Source organism: Macrobrachium nipponense, chromosome 1 (genome assembly GCF_015104395.2).
Source record: "Macrobrachium nipponense isolate FS-2020 chromosome 1, ASM1510439v2, whole genome shotgun sequence".
Classification (NCBI taxonomy): Eukaryota; Metazoa; Arthropoda; class Malacostraca; order Decapoda; family Palaemonidae; genus Macrobrachium; species Macrobrachium nipponense.
This window is the reverse complement of record NC_087200.1, coordinates 132,697,723-132,723,600: the sequence shown is the minus strand read 5'-3', so window position 1 is coordinate 132,723,600 and position 25,878 is coordinate 132,697,723. Positions and strand designations below refer to the sequence as shown.

Sequence of the window (25,878 nt, the reverse complement as noted above, 5' to 3'; positions counted from 1 at the left end):
GATGTGCAGAAAAACAGACTGCAACAACAATGTAGTTGGAGGAGCCTAAAGGGGATAAAATTAGTAGGGTTATCTAAAGCAGTTCCATGACTGTGGAGAGCGAAGGTTCATTTCTCCCTGGATTTGTCATCTATGAATGTTAAGGAACAAAAATTAGCTGCGTGCCTCGCACAAAAATGTAGAGAAATTTTGTGAGAGCCCTATATACAAAATTGCAACTATCTGCCAAGCTGGAAATTAACCTTTTAATTGTTTGGCCCACAATGCTACATAATACATGGTATCTGAGACTATTTGGGGCAAGTACTTCAAATTCAAGATGGCCACCATTTATTGGCCCTTAAATGCTATTTTTTCAAAAGCGTCATAGAGCCTTAATATTAGGCTCAAATGAAAGCTCTGCTAAGACTATTTAATTACAAGTAGGCTACACAGAAGTCATGAAGTCATCTCAAAGGTAGAAAACATCAGGGTTTGTGGTTGATAGGAAACAAATTTTGCTATATTTTCCATTAGTTACCTGAACTATGTGGATCAATTGGGCCTATCATTTCATTGTGAATCAGAAAATAATTTAATACTTCTCAATAGCATAAAATATCTCTAAAAGTTGTCTTCTGCTGTAATTCAACAAAGCATAGCCAGCCTCACATCCAAGTGAAGTAAGAACACGCTCACTCTAATGTTTCCGCTTCAACACACTCAAGTCGCTGGAAAATTCCTTGCTGCATTGAGATGCTTTGTTTGAGGTAAGTTCTTATATTCAACATTATTCACTAGTCCACAGATAATTTTATCATTATGATTGTATGAGAGTTAAGAGATAATGTAATGTTTAGATGTTTTCATTGATAATTAGTGTTAGCTAAGTTAGTTAATTTTATTGTTAACTAGCCAACAATAACATTACCTCTCTCTCAGCTTGTTGCCTGACATAATCCATCTGCTTGGTATGGAAAAATGTGTAACATAGAAACATAGCTCTGGAATGGCAGACGCTCTGGTTACAGCAGGAGTAGTAGTGGAGGGATCTGCATACCAAGCACTAAAAGGGAAGCACCACTGGTGTGGCATGTGCTGCATCTGCTCTGGAGGGTCTCTAATCCAAAACAACTAGCAAAGATGCTTGAGCATGAAGAGCTATCAGAGGACATCAAGGAGAATCTCAAGACACTGTGTAATGCACTCACTGAATCTCAGGAGACTCTACAGAAAGCTCGAAAGGATCTTGAGGAGGATGGTAATATAAAGGAGCTGACCAACAGAGTTTATGAGATACCTGGTACAGACATGGGAAACTTTTGGGTCTCATTCCTGGAGATGACCGACCCATATTTACAATGTCTTGATGCATGCCATTCAAGAAATGGCACGAAGTACCTACTGTCAACATGCAACTTGGTGCGTGGACTGTTGGCGTACGGCGACCATGGTTATGGAAGGTGGTTGCCAGATTATTGGGCAATGCTCTCTTTGCTGTCATATGGAAAAATGGTATTCTTTAACATTCACTTCACCAAGGGCTACCTTGCTCTTGTCAGCCACTTTGGATAGAAATAACTATGAATCTGGACTCGAAGCTAAAACAAGGATGGATTCAGCTTCTACAGAATGAGAAGCAACTGTTCTCAACAAGAAATGCAACAACATTGAAAGGGTGAAATCTTCTGTTAAGCAGAGCCTCAAGTGCCAGTGCTGCCATAGGAAGAATGTTGAATGCCAGCCAGCAAGGATGAAGAAGGATGAGCAGGAAGTTCAGGACCTGCTGGCATGCATGAAGGATTTTGAAGCTGAGCCCTTTGACATCTCTTCACCTGCACTGAGGTCGCTACAGTCTGGTCTGGTTGCCTCATCAGAGTTAGTGCATGACCTAATGTCTGCACTTCCAGATGGTCAAGTTCAGGTTGAAACCTTCCTGCAAGAGTGGGTGTTCAAAAAGAACAAGTTTCTCACTGCAACTATTCACAGAAATAACAGGCAAAATTTCGTGGGAGAAATGAGCTATGCACCATCTGGTGCTCATATGAAGGTTGCCCATATGGAGAGATCGGGGCTGGCAGCCCTAGTGGACCTTGCAAAGGGATCAGAAATGGTCCAACTTGAGTTAGCCCTTCAGAGGAGTGCCTTTCACTGTACAATGTAGATGGGTCAATGTGCAAGACTGTGAGGAGCAAGTTGTTAAAGCTCTTCAAGCTAGACACAGTAAGTGAAAAATCAAGAGACTGTGCTAGTCTTGTGGAAATGGGACTGATCTGACGGCTTGACACCCCTACACCAGAAGACCGTGAGTCTCGGAAGCAGGATGGTTGAAAGTACCACTGGGGTGACTACTTAGAAAAATCTGTTCCAAGATCTTTTCAAGGCACACCAATGCATACCTCATCATCCTTGTCAATTACGTATATTTGTAAGGTTTACATTAGATAAAGAATGTATTTCCACATTCTATAGAGTAATGTACAAGATAAGAACTAGGACAGAGACCAAGGAGGTCAGGCAGAAGTTTGACGAAGCTTTGACGAATCGTCCCGGTGTGTTGACACCTGGAGTCATCATTATCTGTTCTGACAATAACATCAACAATGCCTTCTCTGAGAAATCATGTTGACGTTCTCACAAGGCTGTGTGGCCTATGTGACCAACCTAGTTTTGTATGTTAGTTTGTATGTATGCATATCGAGCCAGTGTTTGCTCTCCTATGATTTGTAAACGAAATTGTATCTCAGATTTCACCTTCCACTCTTAGATTAAACACTTATTCAAACCTTCTTGCATCTATCCAGTGATGTAGCTAGCAAAATATAACTTATATTTTATACTATGAGTTTCCACGACTTAACCTCCACACCAGAAAGAAGCTATTGCACGAAACTTAGAAAATATCATCACAGTCAATGAGACTTAGCTAAAGAATGGTGTTTACCAACCGACGTCTCCTATGCAGATCAAAAGAAAAACCCGGTACCTCGTTAGTAAATAAATACGAGGACACCTCAACAGTGGTGGCAGCGAGCCTAACAATGGCAGCGAAGAACCCAACAATAGTGGCGGCTACCAAAGACTAGCATGTTGGCATATCTACCGAAGACTTACAAATCTTAGAAGCAGAATTCAAACATATCAAACATCGGAAAACTACAATGCTGAGACGAGAGAATCCACAATCAACTTCGTGTCTCAGGCAATGCTGCTGATGGCACCATGAGTCTTAGCCTGATCGTACGGAGACGACCTTCAACCATGCACATCGTTAATATAAAGCCTACTCATTATATAATAGTGGCTTAATCATCGTATGTTGGACATCATCGACAGCGTGGAACTTCGAGAACTTCCGCCGGATGTGTCTTCCACAGAGGATCATCAACAACCCAGCGTAACGGAAAACAATCATTCTACAAACAAACAACGCACGATTTCAACGTAAGCTTAAGAACTGGGTTGCAATTGAGCATTGACGGGAGAGACGAGGCCATGACATCATGAAAACACCGGAGCCTTTTCCCCTTAAATATCAGCTAAGTACAACTTTTTATTCATTCGGTGTATAACTTTGGGTGTTCCTCTTACTCAGGTCGAGTGATCGGTGTTCCTGGGGTGAGTTACGAGACATCCTTAATCTTACTTTTCTTGCAGGAATCTATCTCCATCTTTTGGTTATTTGTCAACGCAGGGCCTTTTATCTTTGTTTTTATGCCAACCCTTTTTTTTCAGAGGATCTCCTGAAATATTTTATCATATTTTGTATGCTTAATTTCATCATTTTGGGGGACACATGTTTTTTTTCTGTGACACACTACCTATATATAGCATATGCGTTTATGCAGTGGACGTGTGTATTCGTACAGAATTTTTTATAGGGTTGCTAGGAATCATAGTGATAGGAAAAAACCCAAAACAAAGATGGCCAACCCACCACCCAATAACCCGGGGGTAACATTAGTTAGCGCCAGGTCAGCAATTGTTCCCTTTCAAGGCCGTGTTAATGGATTTTTCCCTCAGGGTGTAGAATCTTAAATCTCATCAGTGGATGCTCATTTAAAAGCAAAATGCATCACTGTACCGTCCCTAAGTTAAAGGAAGCCAAAAGCTTCATTGACTTTGCAAAAGGGGATGTGGGTTCGTACCTGAGAGGTTTTCCATTCCAGGAGGTGGATACATGGGATGAATTTAAAATTAGATTATGTGCCATATATGGCAGGGAAGAAGCCTTGGATGTGGTTTTAGCTTTGAGGAATATCCTTACTTTGGTCTCTATGACTCAACTTAACGTGATGGACAGGACGGCACTAATTGCAGACCAGTTGAATGAATATCTGGATAACTTGAATAAATCTACTTGGCTTACGGGGAAGGACATGGCTGTAAAAGATTTTATTAGGCTCACATACTTAACTTGCCTGACAGCCATGTTGCCAGAAGCCCTGGTACGGTGTTTTTATGAAGAGCTACTGCCCAATAGCACGGAACTAGACATATATAAACAAATTAAGAAACATATGTCTAAGTGTGCAGATTTAGATCCCTTGCTTATTGAAGTTTTTGCAAAGAATGAAAGTAAACCACAGCAAGTAAATGTAGTTAATAATAACGCAGCAGGGATAACTTGTTTTAATTGTAAAAGATTGGGTCACATGATAGCAGATTGTTGTACGCGTTATTCTTCGATTCATAAAAGCTCAAGCCATGCTTATGCTCGTTGTTTTTCGCGCAATCAGGCACAGGGTAATGCTAAAAACACACAGAATGCTGCCAATGATAATAAGAAGAATCCACATTACCACAAAAAGAAACAAGTAAACGGTAACTCTGCTCAGAATCAAAAACGAGCAAATCGGGCTTCAGGGAACTCAGTTCCTGGGCCGTCTAGTCAAAACAATCAGAGTCGGTCAAATTTTTCAGGTGTTCATAGCAAAGCAAATACCACGTAATTGACTCTAGTGGAGGAGAGAGTGATGCTGGGTCATTTGTATCAACATCTTTTGAATTAAAAAATAAATTTAATCAGCTAGAAGACTTATGTGAAACCCTGAATTTTCCTATGAATCACACGACCATATCCAAAAAATCAGTACAGGTTCACGTAGATTTTCATCGAATTCGGTCTATCATCAGTAATGATGAATTACGTCCTACTTTGCACGCCGTAAATTTAGAATATCAGCCATTTACATTGCTTTTTTATTCCCGTAGTTCACGTAATATCATGGACTTACAGACTCACCGTTTGTTGTTTTCGAACTTCCCTATTGATGGATGGATTATGGAATTTAGGGCATAGCCCAAGCGCTGGGACCTATAAGATCATTCAGTGCTGAACTTCCCTATTGAGAAGTCCGGAGTACGGCTTTCGGGAATTGGCAATAACAAACTAAGTGTCGTAGGCGTAACTCAGATTCAGTACAGGGTGGATAAGCGCACGCTTAGCGATACCTTTATAGTTGTACAACACATTGATATGTATCCAGTTGTAATTGTAGGATACCCATCTATGTGCATTCAAAACATTATCTTAGCTCCTGCCAAACATGGCGTGTTTATCAAAGGAAAATTCTATAATCTTCTAACACATTAAAATCCGTTTTGGACAAAAAAGAGACAGACAATCAAACAGTAACGTACATTGAGGAACCAATCAGTTGTTTCATGAATCATGACATTGTTCAAGCGACCCAAAAGAATTCTCGCACACCTGTAATATTAGCTTGCACGCAAACTCTCGAGCCGAATGCACCCTCGAATATCTTGGTGCATGTAAAGAAGACTTTGCCGAGATCTGAAATCTTAATCCTTCCTGACATTCTGAAAATTAACGGACTTTCTGCGACACAAGCATTATACACTATTGACTCACAGCAACAAGTTAACATTGAAGTCTGTAACCATTTGAATGCCAATCTAGTAATCCACAAAAATCAACATATCGTGGATATGAAAGTGTATAAATATCGCATTCTTACCGTTGCTGAAATTAATCACGCTCAACCTGTTGTCGACGAATCCCTCTTACAATCTATCAAAAGTAAAATCAATAAACACATTCAAGAAGGGGAGATCCAGCAGAAATTTTATCTTTTAACTAAATATCATGATGTTTTCTCCACTAGCGAGGGATCTCTAGGGAAAATGGATGTCATTGAACACCAAATACAGGTTAAAGGACAAGCATAAAGCTATTTACGTACCTTCTTATAGACTCCCAAAGAAATTTCCGAATGAGATAAATGACGAAGTTGACAAGATGTTAGAAGAAGTCATTAGGAAATCGAATAGCCTTTCCAATTTTCCCTTAATCGTTGTACCCAATAAAGATCGGACTTGGCGAATTTGCGTAGATTTCCATTGCTTAAACAATGAAACGATTCCCGATCGTTTTCCAGTGCCATGTACCAACGATATCTTATCCTTGTTAGGACAGAACAAATATTACACCAGCTTGGACTTACTTAAAGGCTTTCACCAGATACCCTTAGCTAAAGAGAATACCCCATACACCACCTTCAGCACAGCCAGGGGACTCTATGAATTTTCATGTATGCCTTTCGGTTTACGTTGCGCCCCAATTACATTCACCAGAATGATTAATATAGTATTTGGAGACTTGTTAGGGGATACCCTTCATGCCTATATGGACGACCTTGTAATCTTTTCAAATACCTTAGAAGAACATTTGCATAAACTAGAGCTAGTGCTACAGAGACTAAGGCAACACAATCTAAGAGTAAAAATATCAAAGTGTGAGTTTTTTAAAACAGAACTAGTCTATTTAGGTTTTACGGTGTCTAGTCAAGGTCTTGAGGTAGTCCATGATGAGGTGTCAGCTATCCGTAACTTTCCGGTACCTACTAACGTAAAGGGGATACAACAATTTTTGGGGTTTAGTGGGTACTACAGAAGGTTTGTACACAACTATTCAATCATAGCAGCTCCTTTAATGGATCTTATGAAGAAGGGCGTAGATTTTATATGGTCTGAAACGCATCAACAGGCGTTCGATACCTTGAAAGAGAAATTGTGCAATTCACCTATCTTAAAATTCCCTGATTTCAGTAAAAAAAATTTTATTGCAACTGACGCCTAAGACCAAGGGGTTGAAGGGGTGCTACTTCAGCTTTTTATTCATGTAAAGTGAAGCCCTCTGAAAGCAAATATGCAGTAATAGACAAGGAAGGGCTAGGTATCGTTAACTCACTAGTACATTTTAAGTTCATAATCTACGGCTATCCTGTTAAGGTCCTTACTGACCATAAGCCCCTCGCTGAGTTCTTCAAAGGCTTTAATCAGTCCCAAAAGAACTCGGTGGCATATGATCATTCAGGACTTTGGAGCAAAGATAGGATACCTCCCTGGGAAAGCAAATATCATCGCTGACGCTTTATCCCACAACCCCGCGCCATCCTGCATGGAACCATTAGCTGAACTAGAAGATATAGCAACATCCGTGCCCATTGTTAAAACCGTATCAAAACAAGAACATATCCTGAGCCAAGCGATCGCGCACACTGAAGTCCCAGGTTGGAGCGCTGAACTGGTACAGACTGAGCAAAGGAAAGATCAGCAGTTAAGAAAAATAATAAATGCTTTGAACAGAAATCCTAAAGAAAAAGAATATTTTAAGTATGCGCAGCAGACTTATATAACCAAAGGTAATATTCTGTGTAGGTCTGTGAAGAGGAAAACCCGAAGCACACCGCATATGACTAACGACCAGGTAGAGTACCAATCTCTCTTATACCAATCGTCCTAAACTGGTTGCATCCTAATCCCTTACATGGTCATCCAGGGTTCTCTATCATGTCACAGAAAGCCAAATCACTATTTTACTGGCCTACAATACTTACAGATATAAAAAAACACATAGCTAATTGTCACATTTGTCACGAAAACAAAGGGCACACCAAGACACCTGTCAGCCTAGGGGCCTATCCCATCCCAAAGCAACCCTTTGAAAGAGTACACTTAGATTTATTAACAGGGTTTTACGAGTCTGACAGAGGAAATAGGCACCTCTTAGTGTTAATAGATGCCTTGACTCGATATACTGAATTGATAGCACTAAAAACAAAAACCGCAATTTGAATGCGCTAGGAAATTCTACGAGTGCTACATCTGTAAACACAGAATTCCACACATGATAATCTCTGACTCGGGTGGAGAATTCAATAACCATTTCCTTAACTTGTTGTGTGAATTCCTTTGCATTAAGAAACTCAATACCATGATTTACCACCCAGAGTCAAACAGATTGGTAGAATGGGTAAATAGGAGGGTGTTAAATGTTCTACGAGCTACACTTGGGGGAATGGATACTAATTGCACAGTCGTCATTTTCCTTTTAACCCAGAGAATCCGCTGGCACAGACTTTGAGTGTAGCAGGGATGTTGTCTATTGATTTGCAAAACAAGACAACTGAGGTAGAATGCTTTACTCGTGAACTCCTTATGTAGACCGTCAGACACAACAACGTAGAACTGCGTAACCCCTCTTATTCGCAGCGCTCAATATCTTTGGGTCCGTTGCAAGCTTAGGTCTGGGAATTTCAAACTTCTTATTCAAAATTTTGAATAAGAAGTAGCTAATTTAAACATGAGTAATTACATATAATTTATTATTTGCAGGTTTCCAACATGAAGCTTATATTATTCGGATTGGTACTGTTTGTTCAGACACTTGTCTCGTGTGGGAGGAGCAATAGCGACCAACATAATTCTTGAAGTTGATTTGCGAGCGATTTTCTTGCCAGAAAATTAAGTCATTAATATTAAAAGTGACTTATCACGTTTTGCTGAATCACTGAGTCAATTGCACAGTCGTCATTTTCCTTTTAACCCAGAGAATCCGCTGGTACAGACTTTGAGTATAGCAGAGATGTTGTCTTTTGATTTGCAAAACGAGACAGCTGAAGCAGAATGCTTAGCTCATGAACTCCTTATGTGGACCGTCAGACACAACAACATAGAACTGCGTAACCCATTCTTATTCGCGGAGCTCAATATCTTTGGGTCCGTTGCAAGCTTAGGTCTGGGAATTTCAAATCGTCTTAAAATTAACGATCAGAATAAGAGAATTGAATTTTTACAACATGAACATGAATTAATTTTCTCTGAACTACACAGACAATCAAAGTCAATGAATTAGCTTATGACATTGGTGAACGAACATTCCAGTAATATAAATCAGATTATAGATGTGCAATACCTGCTTGCAACATTAGCATATTACATTTCGAAGGTATATTATGTCCATGTGAAAACTTCACATTTTATTGAAAAATCCAAAGACTATGTGGAAGCGATTACTCTAGCTACAAAGGGAGTTCTTTCGCCATATCTCTTGCCTATCAAAGACTTAACATTAACTTTAGAGAATGCGCGTGAGAAACTTGGTTATGCTCCTTTGTTAGAAGCACATAAGATTGAATTTTATTATAGCTTAATCTCAGTAAGCGTAGAAAATTACAGAATCATGATTAAAGCCAGGCACTTTTCTACAAAGATCTACTGAACATGGCATCCAGGTACGTCTAAAAGTGTAAACTCCAAACCAGCACCTTTTACTACCATACGACTCTTGCTAATTTCATTTTCAAGTCTCACTTTTATCCCTCCTATATCAAAAGCCCTTTGTCCTCATCGGGCCACGTGCTTTCCCTTGTGACTTGTTAAAGACTAAGTCTTCAGTGCATCCCTCAGTGAAACATTAGAGTTCCTTTGCCCCAGTGTTAGAGAACTAAATATCCGTAACTAAAGCAAGAAGTCATTTTTCTTTTATCTTGTGTAATCTGGGATCCTTTTCCAGATTCCCTGAGTCACGTGCCAAGTCTGTCTGCCCGCAAGTGTTGCATTACCCAAGATTATGAAACCAGCTTTTACGAATTCCATTTTGAGCCAGCAATCATCCACTTGCGAGATATTATTAGTCCATGTGGGGACCCGTTGCATTTACTTTTCTCCAGGCTAGTACGAGCCTCTTGTAAATAAATAGCTGTAAAGTATTTAGCTGAGTTTCTGGCGACCTTTCCTCTACAGTAAATTATCACTATAAATCCTTTTTATGGTAAGTTCAAGTAATTTATTGTTTTTTTTTTCTTCAACTATTCCTGTTTACGTATCGGAGCCTCTCTCAAGGCCAGGCTCATACGTAAAAATGGCGTTAATATCCCTTTCGATTCTCTGATGCCTGGAAATCTTACAAAATAGCTCCGTTCCCTACTTACATGTCTAATAGCTCATTACCAGTAATATCGAATTTGTCTGGCTACGTATTAATTTCCTCTGATAAGGAAACTTTTACGGTCGTCAGAGACCTAGATCGGTTCGCTCATTGTTCTAATGCCATGGGTAATAAAGTTTGTACGGCTGACTCCTTTGAATTCCAAAATATATCGGAGGATTCATGCGAGTTAGGCCTAGTCCTTAATGGCTCTCTTCCTCACACGCTTGAATGTTGTCTGAACCGACTTTACCCTTTTGACAGGTATAAGTTCGCTTACAGGCCGAATAACAGAACCTGGCTACACTACGCAGTCGAAGAGTTTAACGTCGCATGCCCGGATGGATCAGCTGCATCTTCTCGACTGTTCGTCGCTGGGGACAGCTGCAGTGGAGCAAAGACCAACTACAGCGTTCATGGAATAAGCACCATCATAAGGGAGCGGGCTTATTTCACAAATTTTTCTTGGACCAATACCCTTATCCCAGCCCTTCCCCTGCCTTTTAACGTGAAGGTGGCCCAGCATCCGTCGAATTTGGCTATCATGGACCATACTTCCCACGCTTACTACGCCAAGGAGGATCTTCGTTTCTACTCTTTGCTGGCTATGACCCTCGTGCCGGTGGTGATTCTGGTCATTGCGAACATATTTATCTGGCGTAGGATGAGGAGAACAAGAATGGCTAATCAACAGAACGTTGGACCCCGCCCAGACAATTTTCCAGTGGCCTTTAAGCATTTGATTTTAGAGCCATCTGAAATTGGCCATTTCTTTTGACTCGAGGAGGTTGTTTAGAACTGTGAGCTGTGTGAAAAGTTGTTTAAGACGCTGGCTAAATGTGTAGTAGAAACCTCCTTGACAAAGCATTCCATATGTAAAGCATGAGAATCTTAATTATATACAATATAATCTACCTTTACTATTATATCTAGTAGCGCACCTAATTGAAGCATATTGGAGTTAAACAATGAATCAATATATCTCTGCATGTACGCACTGGGAATCTATATAAAGTGCACATATATTAATCACATTTATTTGAATCAATAAATACATGTATAAACAAATCAGGTAGCACCTATACTCAATCTGTTACCTTGTATCTTATCACATTTTGGTACCATTAATTTTTATCAATATATGATTTTTAACATATAATCTTTATGTCATGCAACCATCAGAAGTACGTTAGTATTTTCTGTTGAATATGTATCCTCATGACTAGCAGTAAATAACTGTATCATTATATATCACATGTGATCCTTAGTATTTAGTATTATACCATATGCATATAGCTTATACGTGGATCCATATTTGTGTACTCCATGTATTTTTTTTCTTATAAGTATTTTCTATATATCTGATTTTTACATATAAACAGTTATATGTTTACCATATATTTGCATTTATATCCAAAATCACACTATTACATATCAAATGCAAGTCAAACTTTCTGCCCTGGCTATTATTCTGTGTTTGGTTTTGTAGCCGACCGAGCATTATGTAAGGTTTACGTTAAATAAAGAATGTATTTCCACATTCTATAGAGTAATGTACAAGATAAGAACTAGGCCAGAGACCAAGGAGGTCAGGCAGAAGTTTGACGAAGCTTTGACGAATCGTCCCGGTGTGTGGACACCTGGAGTCATCATTATCTGTGCTGACAATAACGTCAACAATGCCTTCTCTGAGAAATCATGTTGACGTTCTCACAAGGCTGTGTGGCCTACGTGACCAACCTAGTTTCGTATGTTAGTTTGTATGTATGCATATCGAGCCAGTGTTTGCTCTCCTATGATTTGTAAACGAAATTGTATCTCAGACTTCACCTTCCACTCTTAGCTTAAACACCTATTCAAACCTTCTTGCATCTATCCAGTGATGTAGCTAGCAAAATATAACTTATATTTTTTTACTGTAAGTTTCAACGACTTAACCTCCACACCAGAAAGAAGTTATTGAACGAAACTTAGAAAATATCATCACAGTCAATGAGACTTAGCTAAGAAGGAGTGGTGTTTACCACCTGACGTCTGCTATGCAGATCAAAAGAACAACCCGGTGCCTTGTTAGTAAATAAATACGAGGACACCTCAACATATTGACCTTCCCTTCAACATAAAAAAATTATGATCACGATTGCTGGGCAGCAAAACAACCCAAATGCCCAGGTGCTATTGAATTCAACTAATTCATGGTCAATTCTTGAAACTAGGTCAGGCTACAGAAACTTATAAAGGAACAGCTGAAATGGTAAGTGGGACAGGAACAGGGTGACATCATTTACAGCAGGGGAGAAATGTTAACCAACCTGAGCACTGGCGTGACTAATAGGAATTATGTCTTAAGGGGGGCTTCCGCCTATATAGAAATAATGCTCCGATTTTTATGAAATTATTATATGTTATACATATATATAAGGTGATGTTCCAAGAAAAATTTCAGAGTGATTGAATGATTATTTTGGGTTTTATTGAAAAAATAAGAAAAAATAAAAAAAATTAAAAATGTAACTCTCCCTTCATTTTTAGAGCTATTGCAATGCGGCTTTATACACAGAAAGTATATCATAGTAGAAAAAAAATGTTGGGAACAGTTTTTCCATTTTTTGCTTTTTTTGGATGGGGGGCGAGGGGGAATTTTCCCCCCCAAATTTTGTTGATTTGGTTATCATGAGTTCCTCGTCAACCTAAGAAAAAATCTAGCCCCAACAAAATATTTGCCTTTCTTTCCTCTTTCCAATGGTATATTTAACTTTGAAATTGGCCTACAAATAAAAAAATAGTTACCGTTTGCAGTGCAAAAAAGTGAAAACTGAGAAAAATGGCAGTAAAGGTCAAGAAGTGATTTTTTTTGGCACTCGTGGAAAAAAACTGATCTATGAGCAAAACCATGATACAAACAAATGTTAAATACTCACTAGCGCTTAGTTCAGAATGCCTTTCCTTCTTTCTAATAGTTCTTAGTGTTTTTTTTTGCTTGGTTTCCGGCACCAAGTCCCCCCCCTAAAAAGGGGTATTATTTGCTCGAGGCGAGGCTATGATCAAGTACCACCTGACTCTTTGTTGCTTGGTTTGAAACCAACCAAGTAATAATTTGTCATCATATACTCCCGTTTCATCGTCCTTTATTACTTTCATTAACTGAGAGCGTAACTGTGAAGGTGAAAAAACCTCAGATGATTGCGCACCAGACGACTTAGAGGCAATGAGGGCGGGGCTCTTAGCAGCCAAAAAAGAGCCTTGTGTTGTTGTTGGTAGTGGTGCTGGTGGTGGTGATGATGGTGGACAGTGCTGGATACATCAGCCAACAATGGTGGTGGCAATGCGACGCTGCCACATCAACAAAAAAAACAGTCTACCTTCCACCCTATGTCTCTTTTTAGCAAAATTTACTAAACGGGCCATAGTTGCACGATTCCGTTTCGACATATTGTCTCACTTTCACTCTAGTATACACACAAACGTATATAAATTGTATTTAGAGTTACTTGATGTAAGAAAACAAGAAAAAAACACGGTAAATAGCGAAAAAATGCTCGGAGTAAAGAGCAGCATACCTTCCCTTATGCAACTCTGGGACACACTGACTCCGGCTCCCTGCTGGGCTGGCATGCTACGGTGCTACCCGGTCAGAACGCCATTCAGCCATTGTTGGTGCCAGATGTAAGAGATTAGGCGAAATAAAAATCAAAATAATTAATATATTGGGCAGATAAAGGACAATATGACAATAGTCATTAGGAGCCAAACGTCAGCCCTACGTCACAGTGTGAAGGGGGCGGGGCCAAAACCCCATTAATTTTAATATTTCGAAAAAATGCTTTTGCCACGTGATAACAGAGGTGTTGCTCATGTCTTACGGCCATTTAACCAGATTTTGAAAATTTCAAAAATATTCATCAAAAATCAAAGAGGAAGCCCACATCCAGAAGCAGATAGAATGCCATTCTCTGCCTATGCAAAGGCAAGTGCCTGTAAGTACACTGGACACAGATGTGTATGTTCAAGCAGCTTATGTCTCGACCAAGTCAGATGATCTGCTGAATAAAGCAAGCATGCATTAATCAACTGCTGTGCCATGCTCTCAGAAGATGTTGCCGATATCAACATACCTGCCCATATAATCATTGGTAGTGACTACACCTCAGGGTTCTATGGGCATAGGAAGAACGTATTGGAGGTGAAGATCAATTGTGAGGCAAGAGAGCTCCTAGGACAAGTGGGTGAAAGTCTGAAATCTAAACATGATGTCAGAGCAGATTTGAAGGTATTTGTCCTCTCCATTGTTTATGCTGAGAATGCAGATGTGAGCTGTGGGCATACATGAGCTTCCAAATGACACAAACTGAAGAATAAGTGTACAATCCGTCTCCCGCCTGATGATGACGTTGAAATTTATATGGAAAGGACAAACTACCTTACATATTGCCAGCTCCATTACAACCTGCAAGAGCATCCTTCTACCATATGCCACAGCTGGGAACCAGAGAACCAGCAATTCACAACTCATGACGGCTCAGATGAGAGTAGCAGTGACGATGAAAGGAGTAAGTGTGGAGATTCAGCAAATTCCAATGGAGATCCTTTTTAGTTACTATTACAAAATTTTTTTAATAAAAAAAGACACCAAGCTAAAGAATTTCTGTCTCCCTGCTTTCATTATAATCTTCCATTCCAGACATGTGATGACTTATGTGTAAGTTGTATCTATAACTGAACTCAGTACTAGCATTAGCTTTCATTTGAGCCTAATATTAAGGCTCTATGACGATTTTGAAAAATCGACACTTAAAGAGCTAACAATTGGCGGCCATCTTGAATTTGAAGGAAAAATAGGTCAAATCAATAAATCTACATCGTTTATGAATTTCTTGACCAAAATAGTGTCAGGGATCATGTATTATGCAGCTCTGTGGGCCAAACCATTAAAAAGTTAATTTCTAGTTTGGCTGACAGTAGCCATTTTGGATATAGGGCTCTCACAAAATTTCCTTACATTTTTATGAGGGGCACCCTCGCTGATTTTTTTTTTTTTTTTTTTACCTTCAAAGATGGCAAATCCAGTGCGAAATGAATCTTCACTCCCCACGGTCACAGAACTGCTATAGATAACCCAATTAACACTGGGAATACTTTCCAAATTTAGAAATCAAAAGGAAAGTTCCAGGTCACTGAGACTGAAAATGTCGAATTTCTAAGCAACCATGATTAGTCAACGTTTCGTTCACTATGAAATCCTTATAGGAGAATATCTCTGTATATGGGAGTATAGTATACGCAAACTTGTAACAAGAAAAGTAAGTAAGAAATTTCCGATTGTTGGCTTAGCTATGAGTCATAATGACAATAACAGATATGCATAGGAAGACGGGAACAGGCTTAGCAAATATTAAGATACAAGCCATCAAATTTATGAGACTCAAGGTCCCTGAGTCTTTAGTAGGAGAATTAACGTTTAAATAAACACTCACTTCACTTCTCCAGTGGAATTGACAGTTGGGTTTCAGATAGGTGAGGAAATCGAGGAGACCTGATGCTCAATAGAAGAAAGGTTGGAGAAGTGGTTGCAAATATTTAATGGTTAGAGCAGTGGTTCTGAACCTTTTCAGTAGCGAGGAGCCCGTTTATGTAAATGGGTTTTCCCCCGGCCCCCCAGGATGTTGAAAGGTCTTGTCAGCTTAACATGATAACTTTTTACAAGTAAAAACGAAACCGTGTTATTATGTTTACCCAAAGAAAGATGCATGTACCTAAATAATTATGAAAAATAAGAAAACCAATAAATGGAAATAAGAGAAGAAATACAGAACAGGAAAAAAATGAGTTCGTATTGGCTCCTTTAATGAGATGGCTAATGCTGCTAGGCTAATATCACATGTTCGATTTTAGGTTTATAGCAATTGATTTATACATATATATATATTATATATATATATATATATATTTATATATATATATATATATATATATGTGTGTGTGTGTGTGTGTGTGTGTGTGTGTATGTATGTAGGTATGTATGTAGTATGTATGTATTGTATAGTATATACAATTTTTACTCCAGACTTGTGGCCTCCCTGTATTACCTCTGCGGACCCCTAGGGATCCGCAGACCCTAAGTTGAGAACGACTAGGTTAGAGGGTTTTTGACATTATTTTGTCATGTGGAAATAATGGAGGATGATAACTTATTGAAAAGTGCATAATTCAGAAGGATTAGAGTAGAGAAGGACAAGAAAGACACGGGAATGGCTGAGTAGATGGCAAGAAAACGGCGTTGGAAAGGCAAGTTCTTCATACTCAGGAATTTTGAGAGGGTATGCAAGAAAAAAGCAAATGGTGCAGTACCTGTAGGCTGGTTTAACACGATGCTGATGTGCCTTCTGTGTAGGGGTTTGATTGATTGATTGAATATAGTATTTAGGCCAAAGACCAAGCACTGGGACCTTTGAAGTTATTCAGCGCTGAAAGGGAAATTGAGAGTAAACGGTCTGAAAGTTGTAACAGGAGGAAAACCTCAAAGCTGTTACACTATGAATCAATTGTTAGGAGAGGGAGGAAAGTAAGATGGAAGAAAGAGAATATGAAAGGAGATACAATCACAGGAATGAAAGGGGTTGCAGTTAGGGGCCGAAGGCATGCTGCAAGAACACTTAAGTAATGCCTACAGTGCACCACATGAGGTGCACTGACGGTCCTACCCCCCTACGGGATGCACGGGGTTGGGGTGTGGGGGTTAATTACAATTCTCCAGAAAAAGAATAAGTGCGTTAGCGACCACTGTTTTCTTTTTTTTTTTTTTTTTTTTTTACAAACCATCTCATATTATTCCAAAAAACTTTGAGTGTATATATAGAGCGATGAGACTGCTAACTGCTAGCACAACGTCCTTTTGCTTGACCTTAGGAGACGCAGTTATGCTTTCACAGCCCCGGGGACTGGTAGGCGGGCCTGAAGCCATTCACAGACCAAGCAAACGTGAGTTGTATGCTGCACCATTCAGCCATAGCCACCACCCCTTTGCAACATGCAAAGGCAGAAGATGGTGTTGTTGCATTCCCGCGCTAAGCACACACGCACATACACATACACACACACACATATATATATATAGTATATATAATTAATTATATATATATATATATATATATATATATATATATATATATATATATTATATATATATATATATGAATATATGTATGTTATAATAGTTGTATATACTAGATGGATAGACAGATATATAACGTTCGCTGTACAATAATTCCAATGGCAAACCACCAAATAATGGAAAAGTAAATATCATTTGCACTTACATATACATGTCTCCAAACTGATTCTGGAAATCCTTGAGGAGGTCATCAATGTACTTGTTTTTCATAGGAATGTAACCAACGAGAGGTAGTCCCCAGCGTCCTATAATAATAATAATAATAATAATAATAATAATAATAATACATTATCACATCCTAATGACTGATTACAACGGCAGTTTTTTTGCTCGTGCGAAAAAAAAGCTGACAAAATAACAATAATGGAATAGAATGAAATATAGAATTTAGGCCAAAGGCTAGGACCTAAGAGGTCATTCTGCACTGAAAGGGAAATTAAGAGTAGAAAGGTTTGAAAGGTGTAACAGGAGGAAAACCTCTCAGTTGCACTATGAACAATTGTCGGGAGAGGTTGGATAGCAAGATGGAAGAAAATGTGAATGGAGGTGCAGTAAAAGGAATGAAAGGTGTTGCAACTTGGGGCCGAAATAACGCTGCAAAACTAACATCAGTTAGCCATCTCATTATGTAAGAAAAACCACAGGAATGATTACCAATGAATATCACTCACCTGGTGGCAAACCAGCTGGTTTTTTGCAGAGGATCCAGACCAGAAAGATGATGGCCCCTACGAGGGCCAGAAACTCTACTGTCAGCATGTCCTCAGAAAGAATGAATTTCTTTTGTTTAAGGGGTATTTCTTTCGAAAGAAGACTCTCATAAGCACTCCTGAAATACAGATTTCAACTGATTCGATTGTACAGGCTTCTGGGAGTACTTTTGGAAGTATTCAATACGGGGTCATTTATATGTCTGATGACAGGATCAAGAGATCTGAATAAAATAGGGCAAATTCCATAATTATACTTATTGGAATAAGGGATGATTTGGCAACTATTTTTTATTGTCTTTTCCGATGAGCTTTAATTTGCTTCTGACAGTTTTAGACTTGAAAACTTCACTAAGTTAACTGAACTTGGTCTAAATTAAAATAATAATTCAAAATACCCAAATTTACTAGCGTTGTAAACAAATACAGAACACGAGACACCTGTACCCTGTTCATAAGCCATTTTAAAACTTACAACAGCAGATAGGATAACTTCCTTTAAAAGTCGAGACTCATGAATTCACATGCAAATAAAACCGAACATTTAATCGAAAAACACTTTGCCTTGTGCGTACTATTTAGTACATGTTATCATCATCGCTTCTCATTTGCCTGCCTTCCAGGCATTTGCTTGTGATTACGACGTTCGCACTGATACCAGCTTGCAAATTCAAGGGGGGATTTTGCATACCAAAAGTAATGCATTTCACAAAAATATGAAAACTACGTTTACTTATCGATATTCCATTCAGCTAGTTATCATTAATCTATTTTTCATTCAGTCACATTTATCAGCTCGCCTTTACATTCTTGAAATCTAGAATAATTACTACGATCACAGCCAAGCTTCCTGCGTCCTATTAATTCATACCCACAAGATGCTACGGTAGTGGCAACGGACGTATATTATCGAAAAACACTGACAATTCCTTCAACAAGAGGCTGTTGTCATTCCGTTCACAGAGCATAGATTTAAATGGGATATTTTTCGTCGAACGTCCGGTTAAACGCACGAAACTGACTTAGGAATGTGCTTTACTAAACACGGAGTTTTATCATCGCGTTTTGCATCAAAAACTTCTCAATATGAACCTGGAGCGTAATAAAAAAATAAATATAAGGAACACACCATTTACACGGCTGTACTGGTTCTCATTTCTTTTCAAATTACTTTTGATTAACAAAATGTAACAATTTAACCTTATCTTTCACTGAATTATAACATACCTCAATAGCTATCATCACGCCAGAATGGTAATGTAATACACATTATGAGAATGAAGAAACCCACCCACCCACTGTATGATCACTTTGTTTAAAGACACAAATAACGTTGCTTTCATGAAAAATAGTTATATTTCTACTCAAATTCATTCCTGGGATTCAGCTCTAGTTTCAAACGATTCGACACAACTCCACAGCGATAGACAACAAAGAAATAACGTGTTCTTAATGTGTCACCAGACGCCCAAACTGTCGTACCGCACAGCTTCCGCGAAAAACGTTTTCATCTTCCATGAAAATTTTTTATGTTTATAATATGGTTTGAACACATAAAGAATATGACACGCATAACGACCATTATTTTGTGTGAGGGCGTATGGCAAAAGCCTCTGCTTTTTTTTTTTTTTTTTTTTTTTTCTTTTAGTTTAAAATTCTTTCGCCTAAGACGTATGGTTGTTATTGGTGGCCTTGACTGTGCTAAGGCAGAGCTTGCTAAAGTCATTTGTTTATTTCTTGATTAATAAGGCGCCCGGAAACTAAGAGCAATTTTACCATGTTGCAACATAACAACGATTTCATGGCCACATGTGCAAATACGTGCAATCATCTGTTTACAGTATATCATAAGTGACTTAATAACCTAAGGGAATGAAAATGCTGTCAATTTTTTCTTTAATTGTCAGTGCTCCGACACAAACAAAAATATCTAGTCATCACACCGAGTGACCACCTTGTTTTTTTGTAATAAAATAATTGCTTACAATAAATGCAACAATGATAAATACAATAAACTCTTTCACCTATAATATTATGCAAAAAACTAACTGAAACTATAGACATAAATGAAATTATAACTTCAGTATCTTACCAACAACAAACTTGATTGAGTATACAGGGAAAATTACATTTAGGAAAACTCATAAAAATCAGGGAATGAAAAAGTGAGCCCCGTTCAGTTCAGCTTCTCGATGCCAACAGATTTTCAAACACCGTTCTAAAAGGACAAGGGAAAGAAAGCTAGATTTAGATAAACGACAGAGGAAAACCGTCTAGCAGATTCAGTTTATCGCTACAGCGATTAGAAAGTTAAAATGGCACTGTTTGTTAGAACATAATATTGATTACCTCACCAACTGAACGACGTCGAAAAGCATTGGACTGCCTTTTGAACAAATAAGGAATTGTTATACTAATACTAACACTACTATAATAATATGATAATAATAATAACAATAATGATAATAGTAATGATAATAATGACACAAACTCCAATCAAAATCATTCCAATATTTTAAAAATGGTTTTACACCTCCGCTCAATTTTCTTTTTGCGGTCACCCAATCTTACTGGACTAAGTTTTACACATTCTGCATTTCTTTTTATGTATGTATGTATGTATGCATGTATGTGTATATAATGTATCTATTTGTGTGTATATATATATATATCTATATATATATATATATATATATATATATATATAATATGTGTGCGCGCGCGTGCTCAGTCGCAATGACCATCATGAAAAGGCTTTTCTGACTCCGGGATCATGTAAGATAATTATTCTCTTTAAAGTTTTACATGTATTCGGTGCGCGCGCGCGCACACACACAAATGAGCAATGAATAGCCATTATAAAATGTGTTTCCAATTATGAAAACTTGGTCAAATTTCAGAATACAGAATTAAAACGAATACTTAAATCTGAATAAAAAAAGGAAATTTCAGCGCTGGAAGTCATGACTGTTCTAAGTCACGGTTTGATTGGAACTTCCTGGCTTTTGTGTTTTCTTTAATTTCACTAAATAAATGCGACTCGGTATCTTTATCGTCAATATAATCAAGTGACTGGCTCATGTCAGTGATAAAAGCTGTGGGGAATATAATCATGCACATACACAATCAAGTGAGGAAACCCCAAGCAGTCTTCCGTTGATCAAATCACATTTGTGGTTTTGACACAAGTTAACAAATGCCCCAGAATTATGAAATATCAAGCAGTCGTATGTATGCACTTACTTGCGTATAAACACAAACGTAGTCTATGCGTGGTGTTTATGCAGTGTGTACTATATACTCAAAGTGCCAAACTGAATGATCAGAGTCATTTTTTTAAGATAATTTATAGTACCTCCTATCACTAAGGTCTTATCCTTTTGTTGACAGCTGAAGTTTTTTTTTTACCACCTCTCAGAAATGAATGACCTATAAAAGACAAGTAATCTCTATCAGTAAAAGGTTATGAAACGACCTATAAAAGAAAAGCAATTTCTATTTAATAAAGATTAGTATAAGCTGAGTACTAGACTGCAAATGATAGTATGAACACGATATCAGTTCAAATGCTCAATCTCACGGGGAAAATGGTGCCACTGAACCTGGCTGTTGTCAAGCCAGATGACTTACGAGCAATCACTCTCATCAGGAATGTTTGAGAACTGATGATCTGTTATACCTGTTCTCAAGAGGTTATTTGTTTCGTTCGATAAGTGTGCTAATTCTTTTATAGCAGGAGTACGAAAAATAGTCACATGAAGATCTTTCCTTGGAAATCTAACCAAAAATAGCCCTTGTGACCGGCAAAGTGATTAGACTTCAGGAGAAATAGAAATGGAATTTATGACAATTTTTTTCCCTTGGGGGAAGGGGGCGGGCCGGAGATTGGCTTGATCAGCCTTGGCAAAGATTTGCAGCTTCGGAGCGCTCTGATAATGTGAGTAAATCTAAACGCAATGCTACGCAGGTGATATGACTGAAATCAAAATAATCGATGGTGATAATATATATATATATATATATATATAATATATATATATATATATATAATATATATATATATATATATATATATATAATAATATATATACATATATATATATATATATATATATATATATTATCTATATATATATATATAGATAATTAGATATATTAATATTATATATTATACAATATATACGTATATACATATATATTATATTATACATTTAATTAACATATATAAGAATATTATGTATATATATATAATATATAATATATAATATATTATATATATATATTATATAAATGAAAACCAAATTCAATTTCTCAAAAACCACCATTTTTGTTGGCATCCCGCAGAATACAATAAGCAAGAGTTAGCAATGTCTTGTGGTAATTATCATCTGTCGAAGTTTCTCTCTCCCTGGAAACTTATACTTGGAGTTTTCGCAGGAGTCCTTTCATGGCCATCAGCCCATCAACGTAACATTCAAGTACGAGCACGAGAGCTTTCATTTCAGTGAAAATACACCTTAACATTGGCAAATGTATATATATATATATATATATATATATATATATATTTATATATGTGTGTGTGTGTGTGTGTGTGTGTGTGTGTGTGTGTATCCGTATGTATATATATATACTATATATATATATATATATATATATATATATATATATATATATATATAGATAAAGTGAAAAAGCATCAGTTGAAACTCAGTTGGCCAGTTCATTCTGATTGTGAGATTTCATAAGCAGATTTTTTTTTTTTTTTTTTTTTTTTGTAGACCCTCCCCTAAAGCATTTAGCTTTACTGAGAACATCATAAAACTTGAAGGAAGGCATAAATGGAAAATTTCGATAAACTGGAATTTCTCTTTTTTTATTAAAAGAAAGTAGACGACGTAAAAAAAAACCCTTATTAATGACTACAGTGCTCCCTGTAAGGTGCACTGACGGCAACATCACCCCGCTCCCCCTACCTAGAAGGTAAAGATATTTCTTGCTACAATCAAGTCCTCTACCTGCAGTGGAATTCCATCCATCAGAGGTGGTATTATTCCAGTCGCTGCTGATTTTAATGACGCACCTGTGCCTTTATCACACACCTATTACTAAAGTAGGCCTACGTTATTACTTAATGATACTCATTAGGCATAGTCAGGAGAAAATAATTAACCAAGGAGCCACTTAATCATTACTGCCAACGATTCCTAAAGCAAACACGTTCTTAGGGAAGAGGATTAACGACTATTAACTTGTCTAGGAAGATATCACAGAATGAAATATTCATAAGTTAAAAAGAAAAATAGCATCGGAGTACAAAATTGTTTTTGAAAAATAAAATGACTGGAACTTCTTCTAGTTAAAGTATATTCATTTCTTTCAAAGATGTATGTGAATTCTACGGAGAGAACTATTGACAGTCACAGAGTCAATGCTCTAAACTGAAGAGGGAGACTTCACATTAAATATTCACCAAACATCTCTATTTCAGGTCAGTACAGATACGTGGCGAATGTTCATGCGTGTGTACGAGAGAGAGAGAGAGAGAGAGAGAGAGAGAGAGAGAGAGAGAGAGAGAGAGAGTTTATCTTCTTGTTCATCCACGCCGTGTCCTGGATTGTAATGACATTCGCTATCACCTTTCCGTCTCTCCATCCTGGACTTGGCCTACAATATTTTCCTCATTTCCTTTTTTGTTAACTCACCAACACACTGACAGAAATGACAAATGTCTTCCTCTGACAGTGTCTACTGGTACAATGACAGAACAGCTAACAAATTTTACTTTGGTTAACAGGATAAACACAGACTTAAACTAAGTATAATTATACTTATACCTTTTATTTATTTATTCTTTTATCTACTGCTAGTTGTTTTTGGTTTTTGTTTTTTTTTTGCAGAAGGAATGGGAAATTGTGGGGTGGGGACTCTATGGGGGAGGTAATACCTCTAAATACCTCATACGTTTTTCTCTCTGGAGGCCAGCAAGGAATTTGCTAGTTTCCACTATGTTAGTAGAGTGAATGGAAGAGCAAGTTGACTCGTGTAACAGTGGAAGGAGGAGTGATTGCATGCATATTTGATCACCATTCATTTGAAACAGAAATGGAAATAGATATAATTTTAAGTTGGGGAGGAAGGTATGAAAACGGGGCTAACATCATAATTATGACAAGTTAATTTGATGAAAAGGAAGCGAGAAGAGCGTATAAGGAGAAAATCACATGAACAAAAACCAGGGTTAAAGATTTATCACGTAAAGTTCCCTGACAAGGTAATGGGGTTAGCTGTTAGTGTGTGGGTACTGGTTTGGGTATAGGGAACAAAATCAGTAAGTGGTGCTCTGAGGTAAGGAGAGGTTTACAGAAGGGAAAAATCAAAGAGAAAATTTGAGGTGCAATTGCATGACAAGCGAAGATTATGAAAAGGGATAAAGGAAAATGGATGGGGGAGCCAAGACGAATGTGAGGGAGATAAAGGAGACAATGAAATAATAATGGAAATAGAAGGTAATAAGGGTAATACAAAAAATTTTCAGAGGAAAAATGGTTAACGAAAGTACAATTAGATCTCAGACTAAAAGATACAAATAAAGAGATGCTGTCTGAGGTTAATGCAGTTCTGGACCGATAGAATGAATAAATTGAAGAATTCGTTACTGTGGAAGATAGGGGAGGAGTGGGTGAAAAGAATGCAATTTAGGGATTGCCTGTGGAAGCAAGAGTTAAGGACGCAAGGAAAGCACTTAAAAGGCTGAAGAACTGAAAAAAATGTACGATTTACTGACACTGTAAGCGAGACGCAGTGGCACATTGACAGCATGACTGAATAGCTCATCATGTCTGGATGAAGGAGAGGGTCAGGGGAAAGGGATGATATGAATAACTGTTCGAGTATATAAAGGTGAAAGGACAGAGGGGACTATAGAGAATAACATTTCTTGGTATGCCCAAGGAGTATAGCGAGGGAGAACAGTATATCCACGGACCTACAGAATGCTTATCAAAAAACCGATAGAAGAACTATAAAGGGTTTTAAAGATCCTTGATGTACGACATTAATCTTCAAGAGATGCTGAAAGTTTTTGTGATTGAAGGAAAGCAGGAATTAATAGAGGATATAGTTGGGAAAATGTATAGCTCTTGATGTACGAGTGGTGCACAACAATGGTGTGTTATGTCTAAAGCTCTTCCATATGTTTATGGAGGAGTGATGTGAGTTAGGGAAAGGAAATTAGATGTAGACGTCTAGTTGCGGGATGAAAAAAAAAACATATTTGGAATTGTTTCAGGAATGGATGCTGCAGGTGATACAACACTGACTGTGATGTTGAAGGGAAATGAAGGAATTCTGAAACCGTTTGCAAAAGAAGAGAACTGACAGTAAATGTTGGCAGGAATAAACATATCAGGTTCCATTCCTTTTATGCCTTTTGGGCCTGAATGGTCTTAGCTTCGACCTATGGCTTTAGTGGTGGTGGTTAGCGGTTCAAATCCCCAAGGACTGTATACATATATATATATATATATATATATATATATATATATATATATATATATATATATATATATATATATATATAATATATATATATATATATATATATATATATATATATATTGTGACGTTTATAGGTCGTTCCGTCTACCCAGATATTAATTAACTTAATTTGATTTGGAAAATGGCAGCCATTTCCTACCAAATATCAGCTAATTTAGGGACGTATCTCAAAAGGGAAGGATGTAGCAGATTGGTACTTCTTAGACCTATATCTTAAGCTCTCT

General features: G+C 37.7%; 1 protein-coding gene across 1 annotated transcript in view; it reads right to left on the bottom strand.

Moving 5' to 3' along the window:
• LOC135219645 (cytochrome P450 2L1-like) overlaps window positions 1-18,167 on the bottom strand; it is a 36,312-nt gene extending 18,145 nt beyond the window's left edge. The window contains exons 1-2 of the mRNA XM_064256575.1: window positions 18,056-18,167; window positions 17,530-17,629 (exon numbers count right to left, since the gene is read on the bottom strand). Of these exons, the coding sequence (XP_064112645.1) occupies window positions 17,530-17,575 (46 nt within the window). The 5' untranslated portion in view covers window positions 17,576-17,629; window positions 18,056-18,167. The remainder of the gene's footprint in view (window positions 1-17,529; window positions 17,630-18,055) is intronic.
• Between the last annotated feature and the right edge of the window lie 7,711 nt (window positions 18,168-25,878).